Source organism: Capsaspora owczarzaki (assembly GCF_000151315.2).
Source record: "Capsaspora owczarzaki ATCC 30864 unplaced genomic scaffold supercont2.4, whole genome shotgun sequence".
Lineage (NCBI taxonomy): Eukaryota > Filasterea > Ministeriida > Capsasporidae > Capsaspora > Capsaspora owczarzaki.
The window spans coordinates 1046326-1066476 of record NW_011887295.1 but is presented as its reverse complement, the minus strand read 5'-3'; the positions used below and the strand labels follow the sequence as shown (position 1 = coordinate 1066476).

General features: G+C 52.7%; 6 protein-coding genes across 6 annotated transcripts; 3 read left to right on the top strand and 3 right to left on the bottom strand.

Moving 5' to 3' along the window:
- Positions 1 to 135: 135 nt before the first annotated feature.
- CAOG_03123 (hypothetical protein) lies at positions 136 to 4023 on the top strand (the record flags this gene model as incomplete). Its single annotated transcript, XM_004363905.2, has 13 exons — positions 136 to 164; positions 881 to 1009; positions 1157 to 1306; positions 1394 to 1483; positions 1569 to 1697; positions 1798 to 1905; positions 2009 to 2095; positions 2174 to 2648; positions 2735 to 2856; positions 2939 to 3023; positions 3115 to 3335; positions 3442 to 3649; positions 3750 to 4023. Coding segments are annotated over exons 2-11 (1433 nt in total), but the record flags the coding sequence as incomplete, so codon positions are not given.
- Positions 3997 to 6216, bottom strand: CAOG_03122 (hypothetical protein). The gene is made up of 8 exons (XM_004363904.2): positions 6069 to 6216; positions 5667 to 5786; positions 5537 to 5581; positions 5145 to 5260; positions 4927 to 5054; positions 4627 to 4760; positions 4343 to 4547; positions 3997 to 4248 (listed from the first exon to the last, which is right to left on the bottom strand). Exons 1-8 carry the CDS (start codon positions 6165 to 6167, stop codon positions 4133 to 4135), a joined length of 963 nt encoding a protein of 320 aa, XP_004363961.1. The 5' UTR covers positions 6168 to 6216; the 3' UTR covers positions 3997 to 4132.
- Positions 6217 to 6539: 323 nt separating this feature from the next.
- Positions 6540 to 9589, top strand: CAOG_03121 (vacuolar ATPase subunit C). The gene is made up of 7 exons (XM_004363903.2): positions 6540 to 6690; positions 7530 to 7713; positions 7810 to 7996; positions 8121 to 8288; positions 8369 to 8461; positions 8789 to 9020; positions 9108 to 9589. The coding sequence occupies exons 1-7, from the start codon at positions 6559 to 6561 to the stop codon at positions 9285 to 9287; spliced, it is 1176 nt and encodes a 391-aa protein (XP_004363960.1). The 5' UTR covers positions 6540 to 6558; the 3' UTR covers positions 9288 to 9589.
- Positions 9590 to 9663: 74 nt separating this feature from the next.
- On the bottom strand, positions 9664 to 12053 carry CAOG_03120 (hypothetical protein; the record flags this gene model as incomplete). The annotated part of the gene is made up of 3 exons (XM_004363902.2): positions 9664 to 10320; positions 10436 to 11544; positions 11861 to 12053. 3 exons carry the CDS (start codon positions 12051 to 12053, stop codon positions 9664 to 9666), a joined length of 1959 nt encoding a protein of 652 aa, XP_004363959.2.
- Positions 12054 to 12360: 307 nt separating this feature from the next.
- On the bottom strand, positions 12361 to 16359 carry CAOG_03119 (hypothetical protein). The gene is made up of 6 exons (XM_004363901.2): positions 16152 to 16359; positions 14576 to 15355; positions 14397 to 14476; positions 13435 to 14300; positions 13261 to 13314; positions 12361 to 13160 (listed from the first exon to the last, which is right to left on the bottom strand). Exons 1-6 carry the CDS (start codon positions 16267 to 16269, stop codon positions 12515 to 12517), a joined length of 2544 nt encoding a protein of 847 aa, XP_004363958.1. The 5' UTR covers positions 16270 to 16359; the 3' UTR covers positions 12361 to 12514.
- A 351-nt stretch (positions 16360 to 16710) lies between these two features.
- Positions 16711 to 20038, top strand: CAOG_03118 (polymerase; the record flags this gene model as incomplete). Its single annotated transcript, XM_004363900.1, has 2 exons — positions 16711 to 16804; positions 17226 to 20038. The coding sequence occupies 2 exons, from the start codon at positions 16711 to 16713 to the stop codon at positions 20036 to 20038; spliced, it is 2907 nt and encodes a 968-aa protein (XP_004363957.1).
- Between the last annotated feature and the right edge of the window lie 113 nt (positions 20039 to 20151).

Sequence of the window (20151 nt, the reverse complement as noted above, 5' to 3'; positions counted from 1 at the left end):
AATCATCATCGACTTGTCAAAACGGAGGCTTTTTTGTTTCGAGCTCTTCATTCAAATGGTGAAATTTTTCGCTCTCGTCCTTCATCATTCAATTTCTTTTTTCTTCTTCTTCCAGTCGTCCTTTGTTGTTCATTTTCTCCATGGCTGTGGCTCGCCGTGAGCGCGTAAGAGACAAAAGCTCTTTGTTTTTTTTTTTTTTTTTTCTGTTTGTCAAGAAGGTCCTTTCAGTTTTGATGCTGTCGAGCGCCGAGTGAGGCGGTGGAAGTCCGAAACCCCCCTTGGACAAATGCAAACAGCATCTTCGTTTCGCCATGCGTGCCTGCGCATTTTGTGGGGGGTCGGGGATGCGTGGCATGGCGAGGCCGCGGTTGTGCCCTTGTTTCGTTCAAGCGGTCGCAGCATCGCCGTCGAGGCTGATCGTTTGCGTGATCACCCCGCATCCATCCTCGTCTCCCGCCTCTCTCACTCTCTCTGCAAATCGCTGCTGCTGCTGTGATCGTCCAGCAGAGAGCGCGGCTTTTTTTCGCACCACTCAGATCACTTTGCTTTTTTTTTTTTTTTTTTTTTTGGCTCGTTTTTCATTCCAGCTCCTTTGTTTCTTTGTCGGTCTGCTGGTCGTGCTCTCCCTCACTCTCCAAATCTGCTCATGTCTCGATCTTGCTGAGCTTTTCCTCCTTTTCGCCTTTTGTCCCCCCCCCCCGCCTTTGTCGTCCAGTCCAGCTGGATCACAACCTCAAACAACAAAAACACCCAAAAACAACAGAAAAAGGAAACAAAAAAAAAAAAAAAAAAAAAAAAACGAAACAAAAATGATTTTATTTTTATTTTTTTATGCTTTTTTTTTTTTTTTGATTGACATTTTGACCTTGCGTTTTGACAGTTTGAAGCGCTTTTCAACTACACTCCGCACGCGTGGGACGAGATCGAGCTGGAGAAGGGCGACATTGTGCAATGCGTCGAGCGCTTCAGCGACGGCTGGATGCTGGGTGTCAGCGAGCGCACGTCCAAGGTAAACCTCAAAATCACTTCACTTGGTCATTCTTGTACCTGAGCTCGTGCATTGTCAACTCGACCAAGGCGCCATTTTGTAATTGTACACTCAACATGGGATGAAACTCCCCCAAACAACGAAACAAAACCGCATCATCATCATCAGGCTGGCAAGTGCCCCGGCAATTTCCTGCAAAAGATCGTCAAGACCCCAGAAACGCGCGCCATTCCAAAACCACTGGAACGCACATCTTCGACAGAATCGAGAGACAGTTCCATCAAGAAACGAGCCAACATTGCCGAGGAGATTGTTTCGGTACGGGTCAAGCGCGTGATGGGGGACGAGGAGAGCTTGTGTGTTGTGTGTCTGTGCGCGCCCGCTCAAACTTTGCGCCCATTGCAGACTGAGCGATCGTACGTGAAACACCTGCACCAAATGCAAGAGTTGTACTATGAACCACTCAAGAAGAAAGGCCTGCTCAAGCCAGAAGAGGTACGAAGTAGTCCGACAAACAAACCCAGCCTCAGTAACTCACTTGGTGTTTGCAACCCGCTTGTTTCTGGGGGGGGTTGCGCAGCTGGCTACCATCTTCCCCAATGTGCAGTCACTTCTGGGCATCAATGAGACGCTGCTCAAGGACTTGGACGAACGTGTCAAGGCCTGGGATGCGCAAACCACCACCATCGGCGACGTGTTCAAGCGCATGGTGCGTTTCTCGGTTCTTTTTGTCCCGGTCCAGTCGATTGATTCTTGAACTGACATGATGGTCGTGTGTCTGGTGTGGTCTTGGCCCCCATGGATGATAGGCGCCATTCTTGAAACTGTACGAGACGTACTGCAATCAACACGGCACTGCCACGCAAATGCTTTCGCGCTGTCAAACCAAGTCTGAGAATTTCTCTTCGTTCTTGAAGGTACAGTGTGGTTGCTGATTGGTGGAGCTGGGTGGGGGGCGGAGGGTTTTCTAGTTCTTGGCTCTGCAACTGTCGAACTCATCGTCTCTTTTTCCTGTTGCAGACTACCGCTGCCAGCTGCTTTCAGACCTTGGACTCGTTGTTGTTGATGCCGATTCAGCGTATTCCACGTTACAATCTCTTGCTCGAGGTAGAGTGCCATGCGCTGAACTGTTTTGTTGTTAGACCTTTCTCGCATCACCTAACGCCTGAGCCAAACACAAAACAGGACCTGTTGAAGCACACTCCTGAAGAGCACCCGGACGCCGAGAAACTCACGGAGGCGGTCGTTTCGTTGCGAAAGATCTCGTACGACTTGAACGAGAACATTCGTCGCATTGAGAACGAGCGCCGCATCATTGCCATTGGCCAGCTCTTTGTTCCAAACGATTCGGTCGACCTCATTGATGCCAGCCGACAGTTCTTCCTCAAGAAGGTTGATCGGAAAGCGCGCGCTGCGACCATCGAAGGCGAAGACAGCGCCAACACGGCTGCACCGCATGTGTACACGTCGCGCACCTACCAGCGCGAGGGCACCCTTCTTGTCGAGAAGGTTCAGTCGCTCAAGACGGTCGAGCGGTACTTTTTCTTGTTCAACGATCTGCTGCTTGTGGCTCGAGTCAAGGGTCCGACGTTCAAGCTGAAAGAGCGTGCCGTTTTGTCGCAGTGCTGGCTGGCCGACTCTGTCTTGGATGCCACCAAGGGTAATTTGATTTGGCTTGACTTCTTGGGAGAGGGGGCACCTGTGCAATGGGTCGGTGCTCACAACTTTGTCTTCTGGACCTTGCAGCTTTTGAGTTGGGCACGCCAAAGAAGAGCTACCAGCTGATTGCTTCTTCCACGGAAGAGAAGGCACGCTGGTTTGCAGACCTGTCCCGCTGCATTTCCCAACAAAAGGAGCAGTTGTACAAGGTAGTGGATGCAGTCCATGTTTTCATGTTTAGCCGTGGTCATTCTCGTTTTGTTTCTCACCATCGCTGCTCGATTCCTGTAGTATGTTTCACTGTGCACTCCGCGAGATTCTTTTGGCTCTGGCAAGAAGATGAAGGCATTAGTGGATTACACTGGTTCGGACGTCGGTGCGTTCCCTGCGTTTCTTTCAGATGTGAACGTGAATGCACGGTGTCAAAGATGGCTAAATCGCCCCCCTTTTGTTTTCCCACTCCACAGAACTCAGCTTCAAGGCAGATGAAGTGATCATTTACACGCCCTTGGTGTACGAAAGCGGCACCGTATCGGAAGAGTGGGGCCAAGGCATTGCAAACGGCGTTTTTGGCTGGTTCCCGCTCGCTTGCGTTGTGCGCCCTGAGCCCGAACATGACCCGTCCCTGGTGGAAGAGTACAAGTTGTCGGTGAATGACATTTTGTGCATCCAAGACCGTGTCAAGGCGGTACGTGCGTGGGGTTGTCTCGGGCTGGTGGCTTGCTGTTTGTTTTGCTCGCTGTAAGGCCGTATGCGTCGAGGCTCTCACTCTCGATTACTTGCATGCTCCATAGTGGAAGGCGAAAACTAGCTACGGCACCACGTCTGACGGTGCGCCGCGATCAAATGCAGTGCTTCAAGTGCATGAGGTGGACGGAACCTTCAAGAGCTTTGTTGTTCCCATCAACGCAACGGCAAAGGAGGCTGTGGCCATTCTTTTGGACCGTCTCAAGCGTGCTGACAATCCTGATCACTACGTGCTGTGCGAGGTTGCTGGCGAGCGTGAGTTTGCATTTTTTGTGTTTGAAGCTGAAAAACTGTTTCGCGCAGGCAGGTGCTTGTGTCTGATTATGTTTTGTTGTTGTTGTTGTTCGTTTTCCAGAAACGGAACGTCGCGTTGGTGACCTCGAGCAGCCAGTCGAACTGGCTTCAAACTGGTATGCGAGCAACCAGCGCATGAAGTTCCTGCTGCGCACTCGAGCCACCGATACATAAACACTTGCCGGCTAGGTGTCGATGTCTGCATGGTGCTTGTGTGTGCATGTGAGTGTGCGTGTGCGTGTGTGTGTGTATGTGTCTCTGTGTTTGCTGTCACTGTTGTGTGTCCAATTTCATTACACTGTCGCATTCGTTGAAAGAAATTCAGTAGTATTCACACAAACAATCAACAAAACAATCAACAGATAACCATGAGAAAAATTCAAAAATGGGGGACTAATATCAACACATGAAAACAAGCATTCACTCAGGAGGGAACGAATCCGCTCACTGGTAAACAATGGTAAAGTAGGACAAAAAGTTGCCAGTGGCCGTGTGGGAGCACACGACACCCTTGTCAGTGAGAAGCACAGAGTCGAGCGGGAAGCCCAGCGCACCACCGGCTGTTGAGGGGGAAAAAAAAAACCAAGCCAAACACAATTTGAGCAAGAGCAGACGCAAAATAATCCACAATGTCAATGCGCGCAAAGCACTCACTCATCTGCAAGCTGGATGGGCCAGAGAATCCTTCAAGACGAGTCTTGTACACCTGCTTGGACTCGGTCAAATCCCAGAGCACAATCTCGCCTTCAAGGTAGTTGCACACCATCAGAAGAGTGTTGGGGTAGCCAACGACATTCAGCAAGTTCATGTCGTCCAAGACCGTGTCCAACGTGAAGAGAGCGACGGGCTTTGGCGGAGACTTTGCGGGTGCACGTAACGACAGTGAGTCATTTTTTTGGACTCGCCTGAGTTCTCGCATCAACTACACATCGACCCACCTGCGTCAGCAGCACAGACTTGACCGTGCCCAAGGACGAGTAGTACAGCGTGTTGTTGAAAATCTTGACGCCGTTGGGCGCCTCAGCTTGAGCCGTTGTCAAGAAGGTCACTTGCGCGGTAATCACGTTTGGGTCTGCTCCAGCGCATCGGATTGGATTTGTCCCCACGTTCCCCCAAAAAAATCAGTGCACGTTTCAACTTTCAACATCAAATCCTCCCTCTCTCCCCTCATTGTGCAGCTACAGACTAGTTTTTGTGCCAAAATCAAAAATGCATCAAAAATGCATCTAGCAACCCACCGGAAGGTGACAAGGCGAGTGTCGCAATCTTGCCAGAGCCAGTGTATGCCGTATCGGCAATGTAAAATTTGTTGTCATAGAATGCCATGCCATTGGGCAGTGTGAAGGATTGAATTGCGTAGATTTTGCTACAAGGTAATTTTGACACGAAAAGAACGCAACGACGATGAGCCACAAGGGCTGTCCCGCCAAATCTCGCCCAACCATCAATACTGTACCTGAACACGAGCTGCTTTCCATCGACGATCGGAGCGCTGAGCAGAAAGTTGGTCGTCGCCGACTCGTTCGTCGAGCAACCAGGCACGGACTGGAGCGCGTACAGCGTGTTGTTCACCTACGCATTCAAAGAGCGTATTGAAAGGTTAGACGAGTGCATGAGAGGTGTGTCAACAAAGGAGCGAACGAGAGAAAAAACAAGATAACTGCGATAAAAAAGAAGGAGGGAATCAGAAGGAAGGCAGACCAACAATTCTCTTCACCCAGTCCGCCTGACAATTAATGGCAGAGTTGTACGAAGAATTTTTTCATCCATTGGTTTGTTCATCAGTTTCAAAAAGAGGGAAAGGGGGGAAAGATGAAAGAGAGAAAGAGCGAAAATGGGATTTGTTACCTGCGAGAGACCGAGATAGTAGCCAGGACCCGACATGAGCGGAATCTGCATGCAGACACACAAGTCATTCACAAAGAGTGAGGTGTTGCAGATGCCGACGGAGGCGAGTGGAGGAGAGAAGAGGACCAACCTTCGTGTACGTTGATCCAGAGCGAACAATCTCGTAAATGTTGTCTCCGCCAGTGACAATCAGCCGGCCCGACGGCTGCAGAATGAGCTGGTTCTCGGCGTCCCAGACGTCAGCCACGACCTATCAGAGACAGAGAGAGACAGGGTGAGAAGTGAGAAGAGAGAAGCGGAAAAAAAAAAAAAAAAAAAAAAAGAGATCGGCCACGCGGTTTTGAAAATTGCGCGCGCTCGAGAGTCCTTCCTTCGCTCTCTCAGCCAAGAGGAGGAGAGAGAAGAGCACAAGGAAATAGGAAGAGTCGACGAGAATCGATTGGAAGAGAAACGAGAGAATGAAACAGCAGGAAAGAGATCTGCAGAAGAAGGGAAAAAGAGTCGAAGAAAGAGCAAAAAGCAAAGGATTTACCTTCGTGTTGGGCCCAAAGACAAAGTTGGCCGCAAGCGCATGGTGAGTGGCAATCGCAAGCACGAGGAGACTGGCAGCGAGCATGCGCTGTCCGATCATCCTGGTTGAAGCGAAAGGAAGCCAAACACACACAAAAAAAAAAGAAAAGAAAGAAGGACTGAAATGTCAACTTTTGTTCCAAATTCAGATTAAGAAACACCTGAATTGCGTTGTGCAGAGTGTTGCGAACTGAGAGAAAGTTCGATTGGGGTGGACTGCAATAAAGAAAATCCATCAGAAGTCTTGCGTGGAGAGCGGCGAAGGAGGCGGAGGAAGAGGGAAAAAACTCTCCATGCAAAATCCCAACATGCAATGCTCCAAGCACTCTCTTTCTTCCCCCTCCCCCCACCGTACCAGTGCAAGTTCAGACTCGAACCACACAATCATTCAACCATTAAACTCGGGCCACACCATACCCGGAACGAGATGGCACACTCCTCATTTTTTACCCATGGCAGACTTTGGAGAGTTTTGGCTCGTTGCGGCGCCCTGCCCAATGTCCAAGGATGAGGCCTTCCGCACCCTCATGCACAACGCAGGAGAGTTTGCCACTGCAACTCGCTTTAACGTGCCCGATCTTAAGGTTTGTCTTGATCCCCAGACGCACAAACCAATTGTCAAGAATGGAGGAAAAAGTCGCCTTCTGCAAAAAAAAAAAAAAAAAAAAAAAAAAAAAAAAAAAAAAAAAAAAAAAAGGAAAAAAAGCACATGGTGTCTGCTGCACTCTGCTCGCTGCGATGGAATGGCCGGGTGGCTCCGTGAGTGCATGAGCAACGCGTGTGTTGTCGCTTGCTTGCTGTCTGTCGAACGCCAGCCGCCATCGCCTCCATCGTTGGCTTTGACGACGCAGAAAATACAAAAAGCAAAGAAGCGAAAAAAACGAAAACTGGTTTTTTTTTTTTTTTTTTTTTTTTTTTGGCTGGGCTTTGCATTGGGGAAATCAAAAGAGAGTCACGAGCGAAAAAAAAAAATGAAAAAAAAAATGGCGAGATCGCTGCATCTGAATGGGCTGCTCGTGCGTGCCCTCGGGCCTTTGCGTGAGAAGTTGGGGAAGGGAAGAGATGCTGTCTCGCCCAATAGAGGGATGGTTGGGCTCGGGCTCGGTCAGTGCAAACACCCTGAGCGCAGCACTGGGGAGCTGGGCGATTGCAGAGCAAAAGTCTTCCCCAATCGAAAAACCTCACGGGACGATCCCAAAAGCCGGTTTTCTTCCCCCAGTACCCAGCAGGTCGCCAACGGGTAGAGTTGAGTTTGGGGGTTTGCGGGGTGGGAGGGGGGTGAGTGTGTGTGTGAAAAGGGTTTACGTTTACGTTGTTTTGATCGAATCCGAGCGGGATTTCACTCTGCCAGTGTGGAAGCAATCGCACATCTCTCTCTCTCTCTCTCTCTCTCTCTCTCACATCGTCTCTGCCAATTCCTTAGGTCGGCACGCTCGATGCCCTTGTTCAACTGAGCGAGGAGCTCCAAAAGCACGAAATGTTTGCCGACAGCGTTGTGCGCAAGTTGGCACAACTCGTGTCCGATTTGCTTGCAGAGACGCCCGACGCCGAGCAGGTGCCCAATGGCGCGTCTGAGAAGCTGTCCGAGAACCTCGTGATTGGCGACAGTGAGTTCTTGACGCTGTCTGCGGGGGCTTTGAGGTTTTGTGTGTGTCGATGGGCTGGGTGGGTGGTCTCACTGTTCGTGTTTCGTGCTTCTGCAGAGGATCCTGCGGCCTACCTCAAGAACTTCAACTGGGACACTGCACGATACCTGACCAAGAGCTCCATTCCTGAGCTCACTGACACACTTACCAAGCACCTTTCCCAGATTGAAAACGGCATGAAGGGCAAGACCTCGGCATACAACCAGCTCCGCGGCAACCTCCAAGCATTGGAGCGCAAGGCAACGTAAGCACCGCACTGGCTGTCATTGAGCGCACTTGGATTGCGAATGCGCCATGGCTTTGCACAAACATGGAAAGCTAATGCCTTTTTTTTCTTTTTTTCCCTTGGTTTTCTTCTTCAAACGCAGTGGCAACCTCCTGGTTCGCTCGCTCACGGATGTCGTCAAGAAGGAGCACTTTGTGCTTGATTCTGAATATTTGACAACGCTCCTCGTTGTCGTGCCAAAGGCCAGCTTCCGAGAATGGGAGTCCTCCTATGAACGTATTACCGACATGGTTGTGCCGCGGTCGAGCAAGTAAGCTTTTTGAGCGTGCCACTGAACACTTCGGCGACGCTCTTTCTGTTCTGCCACTCACTGCTCTGCGTGCTCTACAGGATGATTGCTGAGGACAGCGAGTATGGCCTTTTCACCGTGACAGTCTTCCAAAAGATTGCCAGTGACTACAAAGTTAGCGCTCGTGAGCGGAGGTGAGTTTTTCTTGTTTGCACTACATTGACCACCCCACCTTGGCGATTTTGGCTCGGGTTGGTTCCTAAGGGAGAGGGAAGAAGCAACAAAACGTCAAACGCAATTTATTCCAGTGACGAAAATTACATTCCAAGATCAATTCAATTTCTGAGTCGCAAACAATGAATTATCAAATGTACTACCATCCGATGGAATTTTTTCTTTTGACTTTTTCTTCTTCTTGTGTTTTTTTTTCGCATGCCCCTCATATTCCCCACTCTGATGTCTTTGTCTTGCCTGCTTTTAACTGTACACTCATGCTTTCCTCTTTGCTATTTTTCTCCTAGATTCGTTGTGCGTGACTTTGCCTTCGACGAAGCGTCGGTTGAGCAAGGCAAGAAGGACCGGACCAACTTGGAGACGGAGCGCAAGCGACAATGGGGCGCCATGATCCGTTGGGGCAAGGTCAACTTCAGCGAGGCGTTCACCGCCTACGCCCACCTCAAGGCAGTTCGGCTGTTTGTCGAGTCTGTGCTCCGATATGGCCTGCCTGTCAACTTCCAGGGTGTTCTTCTGCAGGTTTGTGGAGTGCGCTTGCTCTGGTTTATTTGGATGATTGGTGGCCCCGTTGCTCATTTTTTTTCACATTGTGTCCACGTTGATCAGATCAACAAGAAGACTGAGAAGAAGCTGGTCGACGTTCTTTACCGCATCTATGGATATCTCGACAAGAGCGCCACCAAAAACGACGAAACTGTGGAGGTGCCCGGAATGCATTCCCATAACCAAGAAAAGTTCCATCCATGGGTGATGGTTCAGCTTGGCTTGAATTTGCTTGACAAGTAAAAAAAAAAAAAAAAACAAGGAACCTTGGTTGTTTTTTTCAGTCGACCTGTTCGTGGATTTTTGTTTTTTTCCCTTTTCGTTGTTGCATGTTCTGCCGAGCTCTCTCTCGAGCTCTCTCTTTCTTGACTCCTCCACGTACTTCGTGTGTGTGAGGGAACAGGGGGAGGGTAGTTGTCGTCGTTGTTGTTGTTGTCGTCGTCGTTGTTTGTCGGTTGTTTCTCGTCCTTGTTTGTAATTTTCTTGCCTTTTTTTTTTTTTCCTCAATTCAATATATTCCCTTTTACTTGCTTCGGGATGCAGGATAATATGAATTGTATTCGCAACAGACACTCAAAAACAACACGCAAAATATTAAGAAGAAAGCGTTGCCACCGTTTTATGCTTCGGGCTGGAAAACGCAGATTCCCCATGCCGACCTGTGCATCCACCAAACATCGGCAAGCGCGACGCCATGCTGGGTTGCATAGGGAGTGTTGGGTGGGTCGCGCAAGTCAACTGGCTGGTCGGCAGCCCAAGGCGTTTCGGTTTTGAGAAAGTCGCTGTGTGTCGGCAGAACGTCTGCTGCTTTCAAACATCGTGCCACTGTCTCGTCGTCCCGCTCGGTGGGCCCACAAGATTGGCTGGCCTCCAGTAGATTTTGGTACCGCGGTCGATCGCTCGGATTGACACGCTTGGTCCAATGTTCCACTCGATGCAGCAACTTGGCCAAATCAGCCTCCTTTCTGGTTGAGTTTTGAGGTGGGCTTGCGGCAGTGCTGGTGTGCAGCGCTCGCAAGTATGCTAGCAGATCAACGCTGGATCGACTGAGCAAGTAGCCGCCGGTTGAAGCGGCGACTTGCAACGCATCGCTTGGCAGTGTTTCGACGCGGCCGAGATAAACGTGCTCGCATCCCGCGCTACACGGCTCGACATGACGACGTCGATTCAACTCTCTTGGCACCTTTGGCACGTTAAAGTACTTGGATTGCCTGGCTGCAGGGTAAATGACGTCCACGATCAAGTGCAGCGGGTTGACGAACGTGGAGTCGTCCACCTGCGAAGAAGTCAAGTCCAACGAAGCGTCAAACGGCATGTCAGAATTTGAGATTGGTGCGCTTCCTGCACGACAACTCTCCCCAATGACACAACACTACACGAGCAGAACTGACCTTGAACACCCACTCAATATCGGCCGGAGCCTGCAACGCGACCCACTGCCACATGTCGAGCACCCTCTGTTCGTGGAACGGCCCGCGGGACGCCCAAGACGCCTCGCTCTCTCCTGCAGGGAGCAAGCCGATTCCGGGCAGCGCAGATGCAGGATATGCTCCAAAGAAAATGACGCGCATGCCAAGGGATCTGGCAACAGAGACCCACGTCGCATTCATGGCGAGCGCGCTGTGGCTGTATTTGGCCTCGGAGCTTGTGACTGCAATCAGAATACTCTCGGGCGAAAAGAATGTGCGCGCGGACGGCGGCCTGTACAATGGCTCGACGCCAGTGTAGGTGAAAAAGAGTGCGCTGTTTGAGAGCTGAGCGGGCGGCTTGACGCGCAGATTGCAACAGTCTTGAAGCGCCTCTGGATTGATGCAGGTCAAGCTCAGAGCAATGGCCTCCTCTGGCGAGAAGGGGACGTCTTGCATGTTGGGTGCGCGAACTGCTGCCGCAGGCAAAGTGTCGGAGATGTCTTGGTTTTTGTTGGGGTCGGCTTTGACGGGCTGTCGGGCCTTGGCTTGCGCACGGTCGGCCAGCCCCATCGGACGAGCCATCCGCTGTGGCAGACCCTGGCGCTCCACGCTGCTACCGAGGCCTTTCCGAGCTGCCGCAAGTGCCAGTAATGCCTGGGCGTTTGCGGGATCGATCGGGTCGGGCGGTGGTCCGGCATGCTTGACAGGAGCCGGGTGGGCGAATGGTCCTGGTTGGACGTTGAAGCGTTGCGGGATGCGTGGAATGGTGGTCGCCGCAACAGCTGCGCTAGCTGCGGCAGCACTGGCCAGCGATCGATTTGCTGCAACCGCGTCTGCTAGCACGAGTGCAGAATTGTGCAAGTCGACCAGCTGAGCGATGCGGGCCTGCAATCGGCTTCGGCGTGCTGGTTGCTCAATGGAAGGAACTAGCGAACGCAACGTCTTGAGTTGCTCTTGGATGGTTTCCGGAGACGAGTTGATATCGAGCGGAATGGCCAACTGCTGGAAGTTTTGACGAACCGCCAGTGGACCAAGTTTGGCCACGACATCTCGTTGGTGGATGCGCTGCCTGGCAATCATGTCAGATTTATCTGCAAGCCAAAGTATTCCGCGCGATTTGAGTGACGAAGTGGGCAAACAGGATGACCAATGAAAGGGGTGATTGCTAAGCAGAGGTAATGTTCCACAAATGCAGTGGCTCGTCAACCGACCGCTCCAGCCAGAAAGCCTTCTGGTCAATTCATGTGGGATGATTGTATTTTGTTTTGCATTGGTCGTGTGATTGTCGCAAGTCGTACGCCGTCGCACAATGACTGACTGATGGATACAATATGTTTCTTCCTTCCCTGCCGGGTCGTTGGCCTGGCTGTGTCCTCATTTGGAAAGGCCGAGTTGGGATGGCATTACCTTGTAGAACATGTAGCATACGCTTGCGATCCGTGGCCATGATCAGACCGACAATGACGAGCATCACGGCAAGCAGACTGAACGCTGCTCTCAACGGAGAACCACAGAGCCGCCGCCGCACTTGGCGCAGTGGCCGCGCGCTGTTGCACCAGCCATGCTTCTGCTGTCGTGGCTGAGGCTGTGATGGCACCATGGAGGAATGGTGGTGATGCACGGGCACGAACAAACACACGCGGACGGAATGAGTGCGACCAATCGGCCTTGAAACCTAGCTCCCAGCTGAACACGATAGAATGATGCCGAGCTCAGTATGGAACAATCCATGTCGACCGTCGTCTCTAAATTCGATGGGCGAGGATTTCTCAAGAAAAAGAAAAACAAGGCTCAAGAACGACAGCGTGCGGAACAATGCATTTACATACAAGCAAACCAGAGTAACGATGGTTTTGGGCAACACGGACAACGAGCATGAGCATAACAATGACAATAACAATGCAACCAACAAGAACAACAACAACAACAACAACAACAACAACAACAACAACAACAACAACAACAACAACAACAACAACAACAACAACAAAACCAAGAACAAGAACGACATCAAACAAAAAAAAACATTGTACAGAATCACCAAGTGGCGGGAGGGGTGCTTTACGCGCTCGACTTTGGCGGCTTGGGCGGCTTGTTGACTTTGGCGTAGAGGTCTTCGATGGCAGGGTTGCTGGCCGCGGGCGTTGATCGAGGCTTGTTCACCTGGGCGTAGAGACCCTCCACTTGGGCTGCCGAAAGTGGGGGCTTGGGCGGTTTGTTGACCTTGGCGTAGACAGCTTCGCCAGACGAGCCAAACGACGACGTCGGCGCGTCATACGACTGCTCAGCAGGATCGCTGTACAACTCAGGGTTGCGTGTGTCGTCAGGCGAGCTGTACATGGATGTAGGCGGCTTTGCGGACGCGTAACCCGACTTGCTCGATGGAGCAGCATAGTCCTTCGCATCCGGAGCCGCGTAAAGGTCGTCTGATGTCGATGGACGCGAGTCTTCAGGCGAACTATACATTGGTCCAGGCTTGGTGGATGCAGAACCCGACTTGCCCGCTGGAGCAGCATAACCCGCCTTCGCATCTGGTGCCGCGTAAAGGTCATCCGATGCTGACTCTGCGTCCTGCGGGGAGCCGTAATAGTCGGTTTTCAGGGGCCGCGGCGCAGCGGCATCGGCATAGAGCGATTCGTGGGCTCCGACATGGTCGTAGACGTCCGAGGAGGAGTTTGAGTGGTTGAGGTAGAGTGGATTTGTCGAGCTACATCCGACCCAAAAGAAACGAAGCGCAAATTGAGACATCATCGAAAACGCTATCGGGGACAATCAACTCTGCAAGCATGTGTGGAGGGCGGGCTTACCTCGCGACCACTGGCTCTGATGGCGGAGACTGCTTGCGTTGAGTACGGCGCCGACTATCGTTGCACGCGCACACACGCACACAAAAAAAAACCACACGCCGCTCAGTCAGCGAAGAAAGAACGCAAATCAACACTTTGCCGAAGAGCAACAAACAAGGAACAACCAAATCGCACCGAATTAGAATGGCCGCAATAATGGCCGCCACGAGCAAGACACCCAACACAGCTCCGATGATGGGCCCAATGGCACTGCCAGAGGAATTGGCGGCGTTGGCAGCCAGTCTGGCGGAAACGGACACTGCAGAGACACTCGCCCGCGAGACCGAGACGACTCCGGCGCTTGAAGCGGCAACCATGGACGTGGACTCGGCAATGACGGACGTGGCCGACTCACGGAGAGCCGACATGGAAGAAGCCGACACAGCGCTGACGGAAGAAGCCGAGATGGAGCTGACAGAGGCGCGCGAAGCACTGACTGCCGAGGCGCTCGATACGGACACGGCAGACGCGGACGATGCAGACACTCTGGACACCGATGAAGCGCTGGATGCGGAAGCTCTGGAAGCGGAAACCGCAGATGCCGATGATGCTGACATCACGGACGCAACGGATGTCGCCGAAGCCGAGCTCGCAGAAGCAGCCGCAGCTGATGAAGCTGAAACCACAGAGGCGGCAGAGGCTGATGAAGCGGAGATCACAGCAGCAGCAGATGCCGAGGAAGCAGAGATCACAGCAGCAGCCGAAGCTGATGAAGCGGAAATCACCGCGGCAGCCGAAGCTGATGAAGCGGAAATCACCGCGGCAGCCGATGCGGAAACGGCGGAAACGGAAGCCGCAGAGACGGCGGACACAGAGGCAGCAATCACGGATGAGGTAGAGACCGCGACGGCGGAAGCGGAAGCCGCAGCTGCAGAAGAAGACGAAGCCACAGCTGCCAAAGAAGACGATTTCACAGCAGCGGATGAGGCGCTGAGAGCCGACACTGAGGCGGAGATCACTGCCAATGAAACACAACCCCGATTGTTATCGGACACATATCCCTGTGCAAATTTTGCGACGCACGAAACCGACGTTAGACTTCAAAAGCCTTTTGGAGACGAGCAAAAACCCAACAAAGTCGCTTCCAAAGAATTTACCGCAGGGCACTTGCAATCCGTCCGGCAATCGGTGCCAGAGTCACATGTTTCGCCCGCATCGACGTCAGCGTTGCCGCAACCTACCGAATTGAAGACGACAGTGAGCTGTGTTTGTGTTTGGAGGGGGGGGGCGAGGGCAAGCTGACTTGCCACTCAAGCAGCCAGAAGGGTGCTCTTACCAGTCGGGCAAGCATTTGACAGGTCGAATTTGTCGGCAGCGAAGCAACTGTACGAAAGCATGTCGAAACCAGTCGCTGCGGTTCCAATGACCACCATTTCGCCGATGGCAACTTCTTGATTATTCGAGACAAGGCTACATCCATCGTCGTCACAACCGTTCGTGTTCGAGCCACAGGAGGTAGACCCGCCAATCAACACGGGCAAGTTCGATTGGGTTGTCGGAGTGTTCACGTTGCCGTTACCTGCAGCCACGCCATTCAAGTAAATGACAGCAGCACCGCTGGTCACTGTGGCGCCGACAACAACCGTCGTGGTCGCCGATGGAGAAGCATTCCCTTGACCGCAGACAACACCCGCAAGTACTTGCAGGTTAATGTCGCCCGAGCTGACACAAAAGACATACGTGCTGGAATCTGTCTTTGTCAGGGAAAGGGCAAACTTTGTTTTGATCAAGGTCGCCGAGTCGAAGCACGTGCGACCGAGCACGATGAAGGGCGATGATTGAGTGACGTCGCTCAGTTTGAACTGAATAGTTGCCATGAAAGCAAACGAAGGCACAGAAGTGCCGCCGAGATTTAGATAGCTTTGAGAGTCACTTGACGACAACCAGAAGTATTCTCCGTTTTGGAACTTTGCAAACGTCGACGACGATGGTGGGTCTTCTGTCTCAAACGTGAAGACTGGCGAAGGCGACGTGGTCGTCCAATCTTTATTGGGCGACCGCTGGCCCGAGGCAAGCCAGAGCAGGACACTGGAATAGCTGGTTGGTGTACGAGGGACTGTTGGCAGCCAAGTGTTCATTCAGAGCCCATGGCGTATGAGTGAAGCAGATTAAACAAAATCCAAAGTCAACGCAAAATGAAGGGTGACAGTTTCCCCTTTCCCCTTTCCCCTTTCCCCTTTCCCCTTTCCCCTTTCCCTTCCCATCTGTCATTTTGCTGGTTGTATGCGACTGGCCACACCATGCAGGCAGATCGTTGAGTCGCATGTCGCTGTCGACCATTGGCTGAAATTTGGCTAACGCAAGATAAAAAGTCATCCAAATTTTCACTAATTTTCTATTGGTCTTTTTTTTTTTTTCTTTTTTTTTTGGGTGTTGGTTGTTTGCAATAGGTCGCGAGTTGACAAAGGTGCGCAGTTTGGGGGGATGGCAAGGCCACACAATGAAAGAGAGAGATGTATAGATAGAGAGAGAGATGGAGGGGCAGGATAGCAACAGACCGCAAGCCGCTGCTGCCGTGATTTTTGATTTGTGGTCGTGATTGTGGCTTGAAATTTACGCCCTCGAAAGGTGGCTGGGCTATTTTCGGGCGCTGCTGTTTTCTGCTCCATACGCCACGAGCACCCGCGTGTGTGTATCGATGTGTGTGTGTGTGAATGTGCGTGTTTTGGATGCGGCTTGCGGAGGGCAAACAGTAGTCAAAGGTCAAACAGCCTTTTTGATCTAGCAAAAAATGAGTCGGCGTTTGCTTTTTTTTTTTTTCTTTTTTGTTTTCATTGATTTCAGCTTCCGAAGCGAGAAAAGGGGAAGAACGAAGGCGGGGAGAACAGGAAGAAGAAGAAGAAGAGCTTTACAGGCTGCGTTGGATGGATGGAGCAATGCTGCTACGAAGAGCGCCGTGAGTGCGAGCAGCGGCACAGCCGGGCGTAACCGCAGCAGTGGCTGGCGACGAGGGGCATTCCGAATCGCCATGAGTCCAATTGAATTGAATTGAATTGGGGGAAAGAAAGAAGAAAAAAACCCTCCAAGAACGAAATAGAAAAAGGAAAGAAAGGAAAAGATGAATGAATGACAGATGAATGGGTGGTTGAATGGATGTATGGAATGAAAAAAGGATCGGAACAGAGAGAGAGAGTGTGTGTGTGTGTGTGTGTGTGTGAGCACGAGCCCAAAAAAAAAAAAAAAAAATCAAGGATCAAAAATCCAAATCTTCGCCTTCATGTCACCATTGCGCATGCATGGATGCTAGTTTTAACCCCTTGCTCTCATTTGTTGGATCTTCTCTGTGGACTTTATCATCTCCAGTTGCTCAATGCTTGTCATTATCTGATCACTGATCAAATCAGTCTTATTTTTTTTTTTCTCTCTCTCTCTCTCTCTGTTTTTCTCTCACTCGTCGCTCACCTCGTCGCCATGTCGTACGACTTTATCGCTGAATACGCCAAGTCCAACCGCTCTTCCTGCAAGCAGTGCCAAAGCACGATCGACAAGGACGAGCTGCGCATCGGTGAGGGGCGGCTCTTTTGCAAATGGTTTGACTTGTTGTTTGATTACCCCTTTCGCTCCATCGATCTCTTTGCTCTTCCTCTTTCGCGCTCGCTCCCGCCTTGAGACGATGAGCGTGGAGATGCAAGATGGCAGCAAGCAGCAGAGGCCACTTGCTCGTTGGCAGTCGTTCCCAGCTCGCTTCTTGCGATGGATGGCGCGCGAAGGCCAAGACCAGCGAAACAACAAACAACAACAACAAAAAAAAAAAAAAAAAAAAAATATCAAAATGCTTGCAACTTTTTTTTTCGTTTTCTTGTCTTTCCTGTCAATCTTGAACGATCAACCTTGTGCTCCTAAACCCGCCCTCCTCGCATCGTTCACTGACAAAATCTTGCTGTTGATTTGGATTGTTTTGTTTTTTCTTGCTTTTTTTGTGACAGGCGAAATGGTGCAATCCCCATTCCACGACGGCCGCATCCCCGTTTGGCGACACGTCAAGTGCCACTTTGCAAAGGGCAACCGAGGCCTGACGGCGTTTGCCATGATTGAGGGCCGCGACAATCTGCGTCTGGCCGACGCCGACAAGCTCAAGGCACTGATTGATCCCTCCGCTGCGGCCGCTGCTCCCGCGCCCGCTGCTGCTGCTGCTGCGTCTGCGGCTGGGAACGACGAGGACGAGGACGCTGGCGCCAGCAAGAAGGGCAAAAAGGCGGCCGCGACGCGTGGCAAGCGCAAGGCCGAGGAGCCTGCGGAAGCGCCAAAGAAGGCTGCGCGCAAGGAGGAGTCTGCCATGAACGACGATGAGCTGATTGCCTACCACAACGAGCTGATGTGGGAGCTGCGCGACGGACTGAAGAAGGCCATGTCCGAGCTCAAGACGCCGACGGTCGTTCTGCGCGGCATGCTCGACGACAACGAAATTAGCTCCAAGGGCGGCGACGTCGACCTGATCCAGCGCATTGCGACGTGCATGCTCTGGGGTGTGCCGGAAAAGTGCCCCGAGTGCAGCCAAGGTCGCCTCACGGTTGAGAACGGCAGCTTCAAGTGCAAGTCGTTCGCCAACGAGTGGGCGCGCTGCACGTTCGAGGCCGACAGCGCCACGCACGCTCCGTTTGTGGTGAAGGAGTGGGCGCGCGACGTGGACTTTCTGGCCAACTGGCAGTTTGTGCCGCACCGACGTGTTTTGCGCAAGGAGGTGACGCTCAAGGCCAGCATGCCCTCGCAGGCGTCGTCGTCGTCGTCGTCCCAGTCCAACGCTGCTGCGGAGGATGACAACGACTTGCCCTTCGCCCTGGGCGGCGCCGAGAAGCCCGAAAAGAAATCGGCCGCTGCATCCGCCTCCTCCAGCAGTGGCGCTACGACGTCGACGCCCTTCGACAGCATGACGATTGTCTTTGCGGGATCCAACTTTTCGACCACCCAGAAGGCGCTGGGCGCGATTGTGAAGGAGCTCGGCGGTGCTGTCGCGACCAACGTCACCGACAAGACGACCATTGTCATTTCAACCCCCGAGGAGGTTGCGAACGAGGGCAAGAAAATTTCCGACGCGCTCGAGCGCCACATCCCCATTCTGAGCGAGGATGTCATCTCCAAGTGCAAGGCGGCCCAGAAGACGCTCGGCTTCCTGGAGTTCTGGATTGGCGGCAGCAGCGAGGCCAAGCTCGCCCTCCAGCCCGCCGAGGCGGCCAACAAGGCGCTGCGCAACGAAAAGGAAAAGGAGCGCTACAAGACGGACAACACGACCGTCAAGCTGGTCAAAAAGGGCCGCGGTGCGGTCGATCCGGCGGCCGGCGAGTCGGTGGTGCGCGACTACCACGTGTTTGACGACACGACGGTGCTGTGGGACGCCATGATGACCCTGGCCGATCTGACGAGTGGCAACAACTCGTACTATGCACTGCAGCTGCTCCAGCACGACAGTCGCGCCTCGTCCTTCATTCTGTTCCGCAAGTGGGGCCGCGTCGGCACCACCATCGGTGCCAACAAGTCGGAGAACTTTTCAGACAAGTCGTCCGCCCAGTCCGAGTTCCGACGCCTCTTTGAGGAGAAGACGGGCAACAAATGGAGCCAGAACGGCGCGTGGGAGAAGAAACCGGGCAAGTTCTACCCAGTCGAGATCACGTACGACTTTGAGGACGACGAGGAGCAGGCCAAGCGTCTCAAGGCGGCCAGCTCTGGCGACGCGCGTGGGTCCAAGCTCCCGAAGGAGACGCAAGACCTCATGAAGCTCATCTTCAACATTGAGGCCATGACCGAGTCGCTCGTGTCGATGGAGCTCGATCTGAAGAAGATGCCGCTTGGCAAGCTCAGCAAGCGCCACATTGAGGCAGGCTACAAGGTGCTCAAGGAGATTGAGGCCGTCCTGCAAAACGCGGCGCTGGACGACCGCAAGCGCAACAACGATCTGCTCGCCCTCAACAACAAGTTCTACACGCACATTCCGCACGACTTTGGCACCGAGGAGCCCAAGCTCATCAACTCGCTCTCGGCGCTCAAGGCCAAGGTCGAGATGATGGAGGCCCTCATTGACATTGAGATTGCCACGTCGCTCATGCTCCAGCAGGCCGGATCGACCGCCGCCGCGCCCAGCACCGGCACCAGCGTCATCGACCAGAACTACGCCAAGCTCAAGACCGAGCTCGACCCGCTCGCCCGCGGCAGCGACGAGTGGAACCTATGCGAGACGTACCTGCTCAACCAAAAGAACAACTGGAAGGTCGAGCTGCAGTCCGCCTTCCGCGTCGACCGCGAGGGCGAGTCGACGCGCTTCCAGACCAAGAAGCACCTCGGCAACCAGCACCTTCTCTGGCACGGCTCGGGCACGACCAACTATGTCGGTATTCTCAGCCAAGGCCTGCGCATTGCTCCCCCGGAGGCGCCTGTCTCGGGCTACCGCTTTGGCAAGGGCGTGTACTTTGCGGACATGTGCGACAAGTCGATTGGCTACTGCCGCGGTGGCGCCAACCAGCCCATTCTCATGATGCTGTGCGAGGTCTCCCTCGGCACGCAAAAGGAGCTCTTCCGCGACCAGTACATGGAAAAGCCGCTGCCTGGCTCGGACAGCACCAAAGCCATGGGTCGCTGGATTCCAGACCCCAAGTCGACCATCAAGATTGAGAATGACAGCATCACCGTGCCGATGGGCAAGCCGTTCGACTCCAAGGTCAGCTCATCCTGCACGCATGACGAGCTCATCGTGTACGACATTGCACAAGTTCGTATTCGCTACCTTCTTCGCATCAATCTCAAGTGAAACCAGCCGTTAAAAACATTCAAAACAACGCGTTTGAGGTGGGGGTTGAGGGTTTTGTTTGTTTTTTGTGTTGTTTGCAGTGCATTCTCTTCGAACTTGTCGTGTCAACTGCT

What these genes read in the sequence shown, in the direction of transcription:
- CAOG_03122 (XM_004363904.2), bottom strand. Translation starts at nt 6,167, where the DNA reads ATGATCGGACAGCGCATGCTCGCTGCCAGTCTCCTCGTGCTTGCGATT. An exon ending in TCTTTGGGCCCAACACGAAG is followed by an intron (nt 5,787 to 6,068) that starts GTAAATCCTTTG and finishes TGTCTCTGATAG; the next exon opens with GTCGTGGCTGACGTCTGGGA. An exon ending in ACTCGCCTTGTCACCTTCCG is followed by an intron (nt 4,761 to 4,926) that starts GTGGGTTGCTAG and finishes GCGCTGGAGCAG; the next exon opens with ACCCAAACGTGATTACCGCG.
- CAOG_03121 (XM_004363903.2), top strand. Translation starts at nt 6,559, where the DNA reads ATGGCAGACTTTGGAGAGTTTTGGCTCGTTGCGGCGCCCTGCCCAATG. An exon ending in GAACCTCGTGATTGGCGACA is followed by an intron (nt 7,714 to 7,809) that starts GTGAGTTCTTGA and finishes GTGCTTCTGCAG; the next exon opens with AGGATCCTGCGGCCTACCTC. An exon ending in GCATTGGAGCGCAAGGCAAC is followed by an intron (nt 7,997 to 8,120) that starts GTAAGCACCGCA and finishes CTTCAAACGCAG; the next exon opens with TGGCAACCTCCTGGTTCGCT.
- CAOG_03119 (XM_004363901.2), bottom strand. Translation starts at nt 16,269, where the DNA reads ATGGCGATTCGGAATGCCCCTCGTCGCCAGCCACTGCTGCGGTTACGC. An exon ending in CCATCCATCCAACGCAGCCT is followed by an intron (nt 15,356 to 16,151) that starts GTAAAGCTCTTC and finishes GGCTGCCAACAG; the next exon opens with TCCCTCGTACACCAACCAGC. An exon ending in TCAGAGCCAGTGGTCGCGAG is followed by an intron (nt 13,161 to 13,260) that starts GTAAGCCCGCCC and finishes GGTCGGATGTAG; the next exon opens with CTCGACAAATCCACTCTACC.